Source organism: Geotrypetes seraphini, chromosome 9, assembly GCF_902459505.1.
Source record: "Geotrypetes seraphini chromosome 9, aGeoSer1.1, whole genome shotgun sequence".
Classification (NCBI taxonomy): Eukaryota; Metazoa; Chordata; class Amphibia; order Gymnophiona; family Dermophiidae; genus Geotrypetes; species Geotrypetes seraphini.
Genome location: NC_047092.1, coordinates 27,786,668 through 27,802,781, shown reverse-complemented (window position 1 = coordinate 27,802,781; position 16,114 = coordinate 27,786,668). Strand labels below are relative to the sequence as shown.

Sequence of the window (16,114 nt, the reverse complement as noted above, 5' to 3'; positions counted from 1 at the left end):
GCTGCTTGCCTGCTATCAGCCTGAACGTCGCTGCTTGCCTGCTATCAGCCTGAACGTCGCTGCTTGCCTGCTATCAGCCTGAACGTCGCTGCTTGCCTGCTATCAGCCTGAACGTCGCTGCTTGCCTGCTATCAGCCTGAACGTCCCTGCTTGCCTGCTATCAGCCTGAACGTCGCTGCTTGCCTGCTATCAGCCTGAACATCGCTGCTTGCCTGTTATCAGCCTGAAAATTGCTTCTTGCCTACTATCAGCCTGAAAATCGCTGCTTGCCTACTATCAGCCTGAAAATCGCTGCTTGCCTACTATCAGCCTGAAAATTGCTGCTTGCCTGCTATCAGCTTGAAAATTGTTGAAATTCACTGCTTGCCTATCAGCCTGAAAATCAGGTCTCCTACCATGGCTACAAAGCGCAAGAGTTCAAGTGATCAACTCTTATCTTGAGAAGAAGTTGTGGAAAGTTATCATGTATTAGAGTTTGGAATACTTTGAATCGATGCTCAACAGTGATGCAAAGGGTGAAGACTACTATCTAAATAAGGTGCTGACACACATGTTCCAGCAGTACTCAGATTGTGACACTCAAGGGGTAGTCTATATGATCATGTGTCCCTGCAATATGGTTTATATTGGCCACACCACAAGAAAAATAAAAACGCGCATCACTGAACATTTGAGCAAAATTAGGAGGGGTGATTTGGGGGCCCCCCTGGTACAACATTGGCAAGACACCTCACATCAATTGCAAGATCTCCGGTTTGTGGTTTTGGAAGTGGCTCACCTGAATAGGGGAGGCAATGAGCAAGTGTGGTTATGGAAACAAGAACAAAGGTGGATATTTCACTGGCAAACTGTGTCTCCTAAAGGGTTAAACAAGGAAGTAGAGTGGTGGGCGTTTCTTCATTAGGTGATTGACACATCGTCATTGTACAAATACAGGAAGCTCAGCTGAGCTCCCACGTCACAGGAAACGTAAAAAAGTTCTTCTGAACCAGGTACCCTGTTGTCAGTGCTATGACAATTGTTTAGTAGCTGTTACATGGATTTTCACAAGTGTTTGTTACAAACTAGCATCATTTTTTGTGTTTTGTTACTTTGTTTAGATATAAGAAGCACCTTTAACTTTGGACTATTTAAGCAACAGTTCACTAGCAGCGTAGCAGGTTCTCTGAAGCAGCCAGGATTGGCGAAACGCGTCAGAACCTCGCCGGGTCAACGCTATCTGAACCCACTTAGATAAGTTCTCATTATTATATATTTTTTGAACTCAAACTCATAGAATTCATATAGTAGTTGGAGAATATTCACTTTATTGGATATTTAAGGACATTTAACTCGAGTGTTTCTCAACAAGCACTCTCTATTACCTTTTTACTCAAAATGGTGCAATGATTGATTCTACAAAAAACGCTTTTTAGGGGTTTGTTCCCCAAATTGAAGTTTTTTTTCCATCTTGGATTCTGAGCACCTTTACTCGTTTAAAAAGGTATTTAAAGTAGCTTGTTCCTTTATTAGTTGTTTGCCTTGGCTGAAGAGATGAAGACATAAGCGTTTGAAATGGAGGCCTCACCAAATGAAGAAGGTTTTAAGCAACTGGAGGTTGGATTGGAGACTTTGACATCATGAGGCCCTTCATGAAATGAGAAAGCACTGGATATGAAGCCAGAGGGTTGATGATCAAAGGTACCTATAAGGCACTGAAGTCTTGAGATATGGTGCTGAAAGGCACTTGAAGGGAACTGATAGAGCCAAGATAAGCACGTTTAGAAGTGGTTTTGTTTGTTGTCTCTCTTAATTTAATTTTTTTTTTTTGGGGGGGGGGGGGAAGAGACAAAAAAGGCAATGCAGCACTGACGATAGAGAACATATGTTTGGAGCCAAGTCCTGTAGGCGACACCAGAAGGTAAACTGTGTCCACATGAAACGGTAGAATCACCGTGTGGTGAGTCGTACTTAGGAAGTTATGGTAGTTGATACTGGAAGAGAGAGATGGAAGTTATTACGCATAAGTTTCAAGTTTTATTTGTTTTTGATTAATCACTTAAATAAAAATTTTTCTAAGCGAATTACAATAAATAAAATAACATGTAATTTTAACAAAGTATTAAAAACATATAATATAACAAAGTATTAAAATATAAAACAAAACAGGCAAACAAAACAAAAACTAAATAAAACAAAGCATAAAAGAACAATAGATAATATCAGAGAGAAAGTTAAAAAAAGGAAAAAGGTCTAATAAAGTGATTTACAGGTTAAAAGCATCTGTAAATAAAAAGGTCTTTAAGTTCTTTTTAAAATTGTCTAGATTACTTTCATCTCTCAGTTGTAAAGGTAAGGAATTCCAAAGTTGTGGAGCTGTTACTGAAAATATTTCTTGGCGACGGGTTCCAATATTTTTTAGAGATGGAATTACTAATAGTTTCTGTTTTGTTGAACGAAGGGAACGTGAAGTGTTGTATGGGATAAGAACTTTACTAATGAATAGAGGTTCATTGGTATTAAGAGTTTTGAATGTTAATAATAAAATTTTGTAAGTAATGCGATGATTGATGGTCAGCCAGTGTGATTTAATCAAAAAAGGTGTAACATGATCAAATTTCTTACCCTTATGGATAAGCTTAACTGCGGTGTTTTGAATAATTTGTAAGCGTTTCTTTTCTTTTTGTGTAATATTTGTGAATAGTGAATTACAATAGTCAAGTTTAGTAATGATTAATGAATGAAGTAGAATATTTAAAGATTTAGGTTCGAGAAACTTAGAAATTGATCTAATTAAGCAAAGTCTAAAACAACATGATTTAACAGTGTTACTTATGTGATCATGATAAGAAAGTTTGTTGTCAATAATAACCCCTAGTATTCTTAAGGATGTTACAAGCTCTATAAGAAAAAAAGGAACACACAGCTTGATTCCTTGTTTCCATGTAAATAATAGGGCCTTAGTCTTTTGAATATTTAAGGCTAACATATGAGTGGTAAGCCATTGTTTGACTTTTTCAAATTTTAGGTTAATCTCATGTAATTCTTCTTTATTTTCAGGATCAAGTGGGTGGGTAAGTTGTATATCGTCTGTGTAACTAAACGTAGTGAATCCTATAGATTGACATAAAGTCAGCAGAGGGGATAAAAAGATGTTAAACAGCAGAGGCAACAATATAGATCCTTGTGGAATACCATAATTAAGAGTATACGATTTGGAAATTGAATTGTTAAAAGAAACTATTGATGTGCGATTCTCCAAAAACGATTTAAACCAATTGAATGTTTGACCACAAATTCCAATGGCTTTTAATCTATTAAGAAGTAATTTGTGGTCGATGGTGTCAAAAGCAGCTGACAGATCCAACGAAAAAAGAATTACAGACTTGTGGTGGTCTAAATAGTAATGTATATTCGTAGTTAAACCTATCATTGAATAATATTCTGTAGAATGATTTTTCCTAAATCCTGTTTGATTAGGATGAAGAACATTGGTTGATTCCACAAAATCGGAAAGCTGTTCAAACACTAATCGTTTAGTTAATTTTGCAAGAAATGGTAAATTAGCTATAGGACGATAATTTGAAGGATCCTCTAAGCTAGATTTATGATCTTTTATGATTGGAGATATGGTAGCAGTTTTCCAAGAAGAAGGTACTGTACTGAATTTAAGACTATTTAAAATGAAAAAGTGCAAAAATGGACCAAAACTTGAAAAAAAAATTTTTAAGATAACAGGCGGATGTGGTCTGAACGAGACCCCTTTAAATTGATTCTTTTAAAAAGTTGTTCTATATCGATTAATGATGGACGTTTAAAGGTAGAGCATTTAGCGATGGGGAGTAAGTCTTCAGTAGGAGAATTAGGAACAGTGTTGCTTAATGTATGATCAAGTTTATTTCGAATATTGCTAATCTTGTTACAAAAAAAGTGCGTAAGGTCTTGGGCTAATGGACTATTTTTGGGCTTATTGTCTTGCTTTTGTGAAAAAGGAGAAATTGATTTTAAGATAGAATAGAGAATCGATGGGTTTTTAGCATTTGAAATTTTTGAGGAAAAGTAGTTTCTTTTAGTAGAGTTAATTTTTGATTTATAATGATTTGCATGGTCTTTGTATTTTTTTAGATTAATGGGAAATTTGTTTTTACACCATTTTCTTTCTAAAGATCTTAACTGTTAGGAGCCAGGAACGAGGCTGGAAAGTGCCAATAGCGTAAATTGGTAGGCAGAAGATATCTGTGAGTCAAGACAATGGAAATATTTGAAGAGAAATGGTTCCTGACACTGAATTTCAGAAGTAAAAGTAACCAGGGTTGCCTTGATTACTGGACAGCCACGAGAATCTTGGTGATTGGATTCTATTGAAATGTGAATAAGGATTTCCATATCATAGGGATTGAAGGGAACTGGGTTGTCCAGGCAGGAAGAAATTCAGTGGAATCCAAATGATGAGAAGAGTGCAGACTACAGCAGAATTGCTAAAGGTTGCAATTGTTGCCAAAGAGGAAGAGATTTAATTGTGGAGATTTTTAAGTCAAGTAGATTTGACGGAATGGAGATGAATCAAAACATTACTCGTGAAGCTGAAGAAATCTGATGAAAGTGACAGAGTATTCTGTTGCTCTGCTAGCTTTGAAGAACAGAATTGTATTGCTTCTGGAAATGAGGAGAAGGGTCTGTACACCCTTGGTTGACTATGTAGCAGATGGTTAGTAGAAGTAATAGGAGCAGGAATACTCTGGATACAGATGCTAAGCCAAATGGCATCTTCTTGTAGTAAAGATGATATGTTTTTATTTGAAAGTGGAGGTAGTCCAATCCTGGGCTCTCACCGTTCAAATGAAACTTAATGAAACCAAAACTAAACTACTCTGGTTAGGCCCAAAACTGGTTCAGCTGCCCACCGTCATCCCATTATCCTCTGGCACCAAACTGCAGCTTGAGCACTCAAGCAAAGTTCTGGGAATCATCATCGACTCTACACTGTCCTTCAACGATCACCTTAACTCCTTAGTAAAAAAATGCTTTTTCAACTTTCACATGCTAAGGAAAGTCAGATCCTGCTTCCACCAACAACACTTTGCTATCCTCGTTCAATCCATTATTCTGTCTAGACAGGACTACTGCAACTCCATCTACTTAAGCCTAACAAAAAAAAGTCTTCTCAGACTTCAGCGGATTCAGAACACCGCGGCTAAATTAATCTTCGCAAAAAGCAAATTCGACCACGTCTCCCCGCTTCTGTCTAAGCTTCACTGGCTCCCAGTGCTCCTCAGGGTTCACTACAAATGCGCCTGCCTAGCCTTCAAGTCTCTACACGGCATCCTTCCTCCCCTGTTTCCACTATCTTGGCTCTCCCCGAATCCTAACTCCACCAGATCCACTCAAAAACTCATACTGTCATTCCCCTCTTTGAAGGGCATCTCCCATACAGGAAGACTTGGAACATCCCTCCTCTTCAGGATCACCGAGCTATGGAACAACTTATCTGCCCCTCTTCGAAGTTCGCCCTCACTCCAACGTTTCAGAAAACACTTGAAAACTTGGCTTTTCTCTAAAATGTAACCACTTCCTCCCTCCCCACTCTACTTAGTCCCCCTCCTTCCTTCCTTTTTACCAAGCCCTCCTTCTTCCCATTGGAGTTCCTTTCTTTAGTAATTCCTGTAAACCGTGTCAAGCTCTACTTCCGTGGAGATGATGCGGTATACAAACTTAAGGTTTAGTTTAGTTTAGTAGTCTCTATGGGCTGGGTGAAGATTTTCATGTAGGCTTATTCGAGATCCATAGAGCAAAGCCAGTCGTTCTTCTATAATAGGGGAGAGAGTGCCTAGGGACATAATGCAAAACTTCTCTTTGACTTAGTACCAGTGAAGAGCTCGGAGGTCGAGGAGCAAGCACAGACTTCTGGTCGTCTTTGGCATGAGGAAAGCTTCAGAGTAGAACCCCTGGCCCCTCTGCTGAGGAGGTAGTAGTTAGATATAGTCAGTTGCAGAAGGCCCACCAGGCTGCTTAATTCTTTGCCTTGCATCCTCCTCTCCCCTGTCATTTCCTAACCCTCTATTCTGTCTCCTAATACCAACAAAGATCTACCATTTTAAAGTCTCCCCTCTCTCATCATACCTGTCAACCACTTTACTAAGATATTCTCTCATTTCTCCATATTATTGTGCATCACACTCTGGGCTCTCAGGTGAAAAGACTGCAGATACCATATATACTAGAATATAAACTGAGATATCCAAAATGGGGAGGGGAAAAAAAAAAGGTTGACTCGAATATAAACCGGAGGTTAAAATTTGGGTTATCATGGTGAGCCAATCTATATAGACTGCTCACCTTCCCTCCCTATCAGCTATCTCCTAAGTCATTAAACATAATGCAAATATATGTAATGCATATATCCCAAAGCTATGAGCAAACAAGGAAGGGAAATAAGAATTTGCCTCAAAAATAGCACAGCAACACAAGTGAATGAGGCAAATGAGATGTCATAAAACAACCAAAGAATTATTTTATTGAAACAAATGATACAAAATCACTTATAATCAATAATACCATTTGCGTTTGTTGATGCACATGATTTTTACAGTTTGCATTATATGTTCCAAGTTGTTCATTGTTTTAGGTCACTCTTCTATCAAGATATCTTGGGATTGTTTTATTTGTTTTAATGTATTTATATTTATATGCTTGATTCATGTTTCTCTTTGATGTTTTAAATGCTCATTTTCCTGTAAGACCTATTTCACATATATTCTTGATTAGTTCATTTTTATATGTGTTATTTGTGCTATTTTATGATGTTTTAAATGTTTCACATTATGCATGTATTTGCAATTATGCATGTTCTTGAAATTTTTGTATGTATTTCTATGGTTTGGCCATTTTTGCTCTTTTTTATTATGCTTATCTATATGATTATTATTATTATTGCCATTTTTATTCTTTTAAAGTCAGGATTTCATGCTTTATTTCTTATTTTGTTTAGTGTCTATTTATCCCCTGATGAAGGCATCTACGGATGCCAAAACTGGGTTCCTAGTTGGGACTGGAGTGTCCCAGACCAAGTTTTAATCCTTATCAAGATGGACTTTTGTTACAGACATTATCGATTTTAAGTGATTTTTTAAATCATTTGTTTCAATAAAGGAACTGTTTGGTTGTTTTATGACATCACATTTGCCTCGTTCGCATGTGTTGCTATATCCCAAAGCTAACATGTTCACAACAAGGCCCCTACATAGGAAACAACTACAAGCAACCACAAACTTAAATAAATCAAACTTAAACCTCAAGAAGCCATATGTAGTTCAATACCAGAGAAACAGCACTCTACACTTTGGAAAAGAAAAAGAAAATGGTATAAATTTACAGTAAACTGCATTTTCTGTTCATGAAATTAAAAATAAATTTATTTTATTTCTACCTTTGTTGTCTGGCTATTTTATTCGTGTTTATCCCAGTTTCCAGTTTCTGCTTCTTCTGTCTTTTCTTAATTTTCTTTTAGGGTCTTCTCTCCTTCACTTCCTCTCCTACATCCATCTCTTTTAACCTTTTCCTTTCAGTTTTCCTCCATTTATTTTTCTGCATTTCTATCTGCTTCAATTTACAGCTTTCCATCTCCTTCATCCTATATCTCCAGTTTTTTTTTCTAAATCCTCCCTCTCTCCCCCCTTCCAGCATCTTCTCTTTCGGTCTTTCCCCCTTTATTTTCACTCTTCTAACCAGTACCTACTGTCTTGCCACCTCCATCCAGCATATTCTCTCCCCTATTTCCTCCAACACCTCATCTCTCTCCCTCCACCCCCATCCATGATCTCTTCTCATCACCCTCTGCCATTTCAAGCACTACTTACCTCGGGCTCTGGCTGTGAAGAACATTGTCACGGGTCCAGGGTTGGCTCGATATGCGAGGCAGGCAACTGATTCCTCCCGGCAGCAACTGCAGTGGTCATCCATGCTGTTTGCTGGTCGCTGGGAGTAGTGAGGTGTCAGCGCGCATCTGGATTATGATGATTACCGCCCCCCTCCACTACCCTGGATCCCCCCCCACACTAACCTCAAATGTTGGCTGGCCTGCCGGGTCCTTTCCCAATCCGCCCGCCAGGCCCGCCATCCTCGGAATGGCAGGCCTGCCCCTTCCCGGTGCATTGTGGGATGCACCAAGGAGGGGCCTAGGGCCTGATTGACCTTAGGCAACTGGCCCAATTCCAGTTGGCCCAATTGCCTAAGACCCCTCCTATTGGCAGGCCTTAAGCACCTGGGCCAATCAGACCCTAGGCCCCTCCCACCGGGAAGGGGCAGGCCGCCATTCCAAGTTTGGTGGGCCTGCCGGCCAGCAAGAAGACCTGTCCGTCCATCCAATATTTGAGGTTAGTGGGGGTGGGGAACAGTCAGGGGGGTCAGGAGGGCTTGGGATCCCTCCTGCCGGTGATGAGTTTGGGGGGTGTAGGTTTGCCAACAGGAGGCTTTGGGATCCTTCCTGCCGGTTCGGGGGGGGGATTCTGGGAGGTGGAGGTTTGCCAGCAGGAGGGCTTGGGATCCTTCCTGCTGGGCATCGGGGGGGGGGGGGGGGGGGATTGCGATCGTCGCAGGAGAGATTAAGCATCTCTCTTGCCACGATCATTAGCAGTGCGAGGGGAGCAGGTTGCCTGGGCTGCTGAGCTGATCGTGGCAGCCACGATCAGCTCAGTGGCCTGATTAGGAACTTATACTTGTTTTGACTTGGTTTAAGTCAAAATGTATAAGTTTCATCTGGCAGCCTGTCAAACCTTTTTGGTTATGGCTGCCAGACGACTAAGTCTAGGTCGGCCCACCTCCCACCCTTTCCACTCCTCCACAAAAGCCCCTTTTCGCTCTAGGTATTCAAAGGCAGGGTAAAGGTCTAAGCTGGTTTTAGATATGTCTAAAACCAGCTTTGATTATCAGTACTTGGACAATCTGTCTTTTTGATTGTCCAAGTACCGACTTAGGCCACTTTCTGTACTTTTTTAAATTATTATTATGAGCCCCATAATGATGATGGTCTCACCTAACATCTAAGGGGGACCATTATAAAGAAAAACTGCATACTAAAGCTTCAAAATAGCATTAAGAGTTTCTAATTCTGGACTTCTGAATACCACTGCAGTGGTTAGAGCAGTGTGGTAGAACCAGGGTTCAAATTCAACTGATGCTCCTTATGACCTCGGGCAAGTTATTTTACCCTGCACTGCCTCAGGTATAAACAGATTATATACCCTCTGGGGACTCAGAAACATTTGTTGTATCTGACTATTACGGTTCTCGTCTTTAATTACTACTGCAGAAGTATGATCTAAATATAAATAAAATAGTAGAAATTTTAAAATTAAGTCTTGCATTTCAACCTTTCTTAACAAACCAAACAACATATATTTATTATAAATACCTGAATAAGCTCTGCCTCTTGAACAACATTTATATCTTTGTTTTCCATCTTGACTTCAGTTTTGGCTGTGCTGATCCTTTCCAAAGCCTGCTCTCTTCTTTTCTCTCTCTTTTCCAATCTGGCAAAAGCTTGTAGGATAGCTTCCATTTTCCTTTCTTCTCTTGTCTGAATCATTTAACAAAAATACTCAGAAATTAATATATACTGCCTTTGAAAAGGTGAAATATTTTTACAACTTGCCAACCCCCCCCCCCCCCAAAAAAAAAACAACAACAACAACAAAAAAAAAAAAAACAGCTAACCACCTACATCTTTCTGGTTAACATGTTAGTATATTGACTGATAAAAAGGACAGGGGTAAACAAATTATAATAGACCTACATAATTTAAAAAAAATGTTTATCAGACGTAGCCACAGGGTGGACCTGATCTTCCCAGTTTGGGCTCAGCTCTGTCCACCCAGCAGCCACAGGTTCCTGGCAGCAGTTCCTACACGCTACCAGCAGTTAACCTGCAAGCCTTCCGGTTCTGCCACCAGCAGTGTGTAGAAACCACTCGACCTGAAGAAAAACAGAAATGCTGCAGGGGCTGAAGGAAGGTGGGAAGGGAGAAAAAGAGGGAGGCTGCTGCATAGGCTTGGGAAGGGGAGGGAGGAAAGAGATGTCCACCCAAATTTGGCTGGTATAACTACTTCTGAAATTAAGTTTCCTGCTCAGACAGATTGCACTACACTTCAGTTCGATCTATTTAAATTTTTATTCATAGTAGACAAGCATTATATTATATCATATTTGAGAAATTGATACATTATTGTATTACTATTTACTTAGCACAAGCTTTCTCTCAGTGCCGAAGTAATGGCAACCAGACAAATGGTCTTGAGCGTCAAGTCCAAGAGAGAAGTATATCAAAGGGGCTCAAAAGGAGCTTTGGTGGTAAGACTAGAAACATAGAAGTAGACGGCAGATAAGGGCCACGGCCCATCAAGTCTGCCCACTCTAATGACCCTCCCTATCTATCTTTGCGGATAGATCCTACATGTGTATCCCATCTGGCCTTAAAATCTGGCATGCTGCTGACCTCAATAACCTGAAGTGGAAGACTATTCCAACGATCAACCACCCTTTCAGTGAAGAAGAACTTCCTAGTGTCACCGTGCAGTTTCCCGCCCCTGATTTTCCACGGATGCCCCCTTGTTGCCAGGGGACCCTTGAAAAAGAAGATATCTTCCTCCACCTCGATGCGGCCCATGAGATACTTGAGTGTCTCAATCATATCTCCTCTCTCTCTACGTTCCTCGAGTGAGTAGAGCTGCAACTTCCCTAACCGCTCCTCGTATGGGAGCTCCTTGAGTCCCGAGACCATCCTGGTGGCCATTCTCTGGACCGACTCCAGTCTCAGCACATCCTTGCGGTAATGCGGCCTCCAGAATTGCACACAGTACTCCAGGTGCGGTCTCACCATGGATCTATACAGTGGCATAATGACTTCAGGTTTACGGCTGACGAAACTCCTGCGTATGCAACCTATGATTTGCCTTGCTTTGGATGAAGCTTGCTCCACTTGGTTTGCAGACTTCATGTCTTCCCTGACAATCACCCCTAAGTCTCTTTCTGCTTCAGTTCTTGTCAAGATCTCACCATTTAGGGTGTAAACCTTGCATGGATTTCGGTTTCCCAGGTGCATGACTTTGCATTTTTTGGCATTGAAACTGAGTTGCCAGGACCTAGACCAGCGCTCCAGTAGAAGTAGGTCATGCATCATATCGTCTACCATTTAATTTTTGTCTGTTGTGCTTTTGCTCACTACATTGCTTAGTTTGGCATCATCGGCGAATAATGTTATTCTACCTCGGAGCCCTTCTGTCAAATCTCTTATATAGATGTTGAACAAGATCGGGCCCAGGACGGAGCCATGTGGCACTCCACTTATCACCTCTGACATTTTGGAGGGGGTGCCATTCACCACTACCCTCTGAAGCCTACCTCCAAGCCAGTTCCCAACCCAGTTGGTCAATGTGTCGCCCAAGCCTAAAGAACTCAAATTGCTCAGCAACCTGCGGTGTGGTACGCTATCAAATGCTTTGCTGAAATCCAGGTAGACAATGTCCAGGGACTCACCAGCATCCAGCTTCCTCGTCACTCAGTCAAAGAAGCTGATCAGGTTGGATTGGCAGGATCTCCCTTTAGTAAATCCATGTTGGTGGGGATCCTGTAGATTCTCCTCGTCCATGATCTTATCCAATTGGCGTTTGATTAGGGTTTCCATTAGTTTGCTCACTATTGATGTAAGACTCACTGGTCTGTAATTTGCCATCTCCATCCTGGAGCCTTTCTTGTGGAGTGGAATGACGTTAGCCGTCTTCCAATCCATCGGGACGTTACCTGTACTAAGGGAGAGATTGAAGAGTGCGGATAGCGGTTCCGCCAAGGCATCACCCAACTCCCTGAGCACCCTAGGGTGTAGGTTGTCAGGCCCCATTGCCTTGTTGACCTTGATTTTTGACAGCTCGCAGTAGACGCTGCTGGGTGTAAACTTGAAATTACTAAACGGGTCAACTGATTTAACCCTTGTCTGTGGCTGAGGGCCGATTCCCGGCGCCTCGCAGGTGAAGACTGAGCAGAAGTATTTATTTAACAGTTGGGCTTTTTCCGAGTCCATCTCCACATAGTCTCCGTCTGGTTTTCTGAGACGTACTATCCCGCCCGAATTCTTATTTCTGTCACTGATATACCTGAAGAAAGATTTACCTCCTTTCTGGATGTTCTTTGCTAGAGAATCCTCCATGCGGAATTTGGCCTCCCTAACTGCTGCTTTGACGGCTCTTGACTTGGCCAGATATTCTACTCTAGAGTCCTGTGTCCCTGATTGTTTGTAAGAGATGAATGCTTTTTTTTTCTCTTTGATGAGGTCCGAGATCTCCGTAGAGAACCACTGTGGCTTGTTGTTCCTGCTCCCTTTGCTTACTGATTTAACATAGCGGTTTGTTGCTTCCTGTATGATGGCTTTCAAAGTTGACCACATTTCTTCCACGCTGTCAGTGTCTGCTTGGCTTTGTAGTGCCCGGTGAACGAAGTCTCCCATGTCTTGGAAGTTTGTGTCCTTGAATTTGAGGACCTTGGTCAGTGTGGTAGATTTCGTGAAACCTTTCCTGAGATTGAACCATATCATATTGTGGTCACTGGAGGCCAAAGTTTCACCCACCGAGACCTCTGTGATACTTTTTCCATTGGTAAGTACCAGGTCCAGAATTGCCTGATCCCTTGTTGGTTCAAATACCAGTTGCCTGAGTCTTGCTCCATTCAAAGAGTTTAACAGCTTCCTGCTGCTGCCGGAAGCAGAGGAAAGTGTGACCCAATCCACATCAGGCATGTTGAAGTCACCTACCAATACTGTGTCCCCCCGCAAGGTGATATTCTCTATATCTCCATATCTAGGTCATCTTGATGTTTTGGGGGTCTGTATACTATCTTGGTGTAGTATACAGACCCCCAAAACATCAAGATGACCTAGATATGGAACTAATTGGAGATATAGAGAATATCACCTTGCAGGGGGACACAGTATTGGTAGGTGACTTCAACATGCCTGATGTGGATTGGGTCACACTTTCCTCTGCTTCCGGCAGCAGCAGGAAGCTGTTAAACTCTTTGAATGGAGCAAGACTCAGGCAACTGGTATTTGAAACAAGGGATCAGGCAATTCTGGACCTGGTACTTACCAATGGAGAAAGTATCACAGAGGTCTCGGTGGGTGAAACTTTGGCCTCCAGTGACCACAATATGATATGGTTCAATCTCAGGAAAGGTTTCACGAAATCTACCACACTGACCAAGGTCCTCAAATTCAAGGACACAAACTTCCAAGACATGGGAGACTTCGTTCACCGGGCACTACAAAGCCAAGCAGACACCGACAGCGTGGAAGAAATGTGGTCAACTTTGAAAGCCATCATACAGGAAGCAACAAACCGCTATGTTAAATCAGTAAGCAAAGGGAGCAGGAACAACAAACCACAGTGGTTCTCTACAGAGATCTCGGATCTCGGACTAGACCAGTGTTTCTCAACTTCTTCAAGCCAAGTACCCCCTAGTCTAACAAATATCAACCAAGTATCCCCACCCAAGCTCTGCCACAGATCCCACCCCATAATAATAATACTAATTGTAATGTAATTTCTTTTATCCATTTTTCATATACACACAATATAATTTTATTAATGCATAATGGAAACCACAAAATTAAAAAAAACACAAAGCACACTGTATGCAGAGAAAATCTTAATTATCTTTTATATTCATTTTTTCCCCAAAGAGGTCAAGGCAGATGACTTTAAAATATGCAGGAACAACTATAGAAAAATAAACAAATATAGTGCAAACTATAGACAGCAGATATAAATTCTCAAAACTGACACATTTTGATCACCAAATTGAAAATAGAAAAATGTGTTGTCTGTGTCAGCATAGCTATCGCTAGCAATCAGCATTTTCAGTTGGCATAACTTATGTCAGCAAAGGCCTATGGGAAATTATATCAATCTGACTTTGGCATGTGAATGTAGATAGACCCTGAGTGTAGGTAGACAGCACAGTTACTTACCGTAACAGGTGTTATCCAGGGACAGCAGGCAGATATTCTCACATGTGGGTGACGTCATCCACGGAGCCCCAGCGCGGACAGCTTTTCAAGCAAACTTGATTGAAGTTTCAAGTTTGCACACTGCACCACGCATGTGTGTGCCTTCCTGATCCACTAGAGGGCGCATACCCTCCTCATGGTCCTCAGTTCAGATAGCTAGCAAAGAAGCCAACCTCGGGGAGGCGGGCGGGTTGTGAGAATATCTGCCTGCTGTCCCTGGATAACACCTGTTACGGTAAGTAACTGTGCTTTATCCCAGGACAAGCAGGCAGCATATTCTCACATGTGGGTGACCTCCAAGCTAACCAAAAAGGGACGGAGGGAAGTTGGCAATACAAGAAAACAGATTACGCAAAACCGACTGGCCAAACCGGCCGTCGCTCCTGGACAGAGTATCCAGGCAGTAGTGGGAGGTGAAAGTATGAACCGAAGACCAAGTGGCAGCCTTGCAAATCTCCTCGATAGGCGTCGACCTGAGGAAAGCTACAGAAGCCGCCATCGCTCGGACTTTATGTCCCGTGACTCGACATTGCAGCGCGAGACCAGCCTGAGCGTAGCAAAAGGAAAAACAAGCAGCCAACCAGTTGGACAAGGTGCGCTTGGAAACTGGGCGTCCCAACCAATTAGGGTCGAAGGACAAAAAGAATTGAGGAACCGTCCAAGGAGACTGAGTGCGTTGAAGACAAAAAGCCAACGCCCTCTGACAGTCAATTGTGTGAAGCGCCACCTCGCTAGGAGGCGAGTGGGGCTTCGGAAAAAAGACCGGAAGAACAATGGAAAGATCGAAAGGAAAGTCCGAAACCACCCTGGACAAGAACTGGGGTTGAGTACGCAGGACCACCGTGTCATGATGAAATACAGGAAAAGACGGGTCCGCAACCAGAGCTTGCAGCTCACTGACTCTGCGAGCAGACGTGAGAGCAACCAGGAAACCCACCTGCCAGGTGAAGTAATTCAAAAGAGCTTCATCAATGGAATCAAATGGAGGTATCACCAATTGAGCCAGGAACACACAAAGATCCCAAACCACCGGAGGGATGTACAATGAAGAAATCCCTCATAAAACGGGAAACCATCTGGTGGACGGAGAGCAGCGTCCCATTTAGCGGCCGAAGAAAGGCAGCAAAAGCACAGAGGTGGACTCGAAGAGATGTAGATTTGAGACCAGACCGAGACAAGTGCAACAGAAAATCCAGCACTGAAGGCAAGGAGGCAGAGAGCGAATCCATGCGGTGCTCAGCACACCACTCAGCAAATCAGGACCATATCTGGGAAAAGCATTGCCGAGTGGAGATCTTTCGAGAGGCCTCGAGAACACCCCCACCGACTGAGAGAAACAGAAGGAGGGAGGCACGTTGCGAGGAACCAAGCTGATAAGTGTAGAGACTGCAGATTGGAATGCAACAGAAACCGCAACACTGAGACAGCGGAGACGGGAACATAGGTAGAAGCTGAGTCTCCCTGACACGCTGGAGGAGCAGGGAGAACCATGGCCGCCAGGGCCACAGCGGAGCCATCAAGATCCTGGTGGCGCAGACCGACAGGAGGTGTATCAAAGACCCGAGAATCAGAGTAAAGGGAGGGAACGCATAGAGGAACCTGCCCATTCCATCGAGAAGGCAAGCATCCTCCTCGATGCGAACCCAGGAGAACATCCTCGAGCAATATCGAGGCAACCAGTGAGTGAGGGGCGAAGCGAACAGAACTACCTGTTGGGTTCCCCACCGAACAACCACATGCCGCAGAGTCCGAGAATGGAGCAACCATTCATGCGGTCGAAAAGGGCGACTCAACGTGTCCAACAGACAATGCTGCACGCCCTGGAAAAACACCGCCCGAAGAAAGAAGCAGTGGTGTAACGTCCCCTGCCAATGACAAAGGGCTTCCCTGCAAAGTAACAGGGAACCTGTACACCCTGGCTTGGTCACAGAAATAACGCCACCGAGATGTCGGGACGCACCAGGACCCCGCAATCTTGCAACCCATAACGAAAATCCACCACGGCATTGTAAATGGCCCGGAGCTCCATCAGATTGATGCGGCTGCGACAGTCTGCACCCGACCAAGGACCCTGAGTCCGAAGGC

General features: G+C 42.8%; 1 protein-coding gene across 9 annotated transcripts in view; it reads right to left on the bottom strand.

The window, feature by feature from the left end:
- The window catches only part of KMT2E (lysine methyltransferase 2E (inactive)), a 451,336-nt gene that overhangs the window by 86,261 nt on the left and 348,961 nt on the right, over positions 1–16,114 (bottom strand). For all 9 annotated transcript variants that reach the window (XR_004540680.1, XM_033959237.1, XM_033959230.1 and 6 more), the window contains one exon: positions 9,389–9,553. Coding sequence is in view for 8 of the 9 variants with exons in the window: in XM_033959237.1 (XP_033815128.1) it covers positions 9,389–9,553 (165 nt within the window). In the remaining variant the exon portion in view is untranslated. The remainder of the gene's footprint in view (positions 1–9,388; positions 9,554–16,114) is intronic.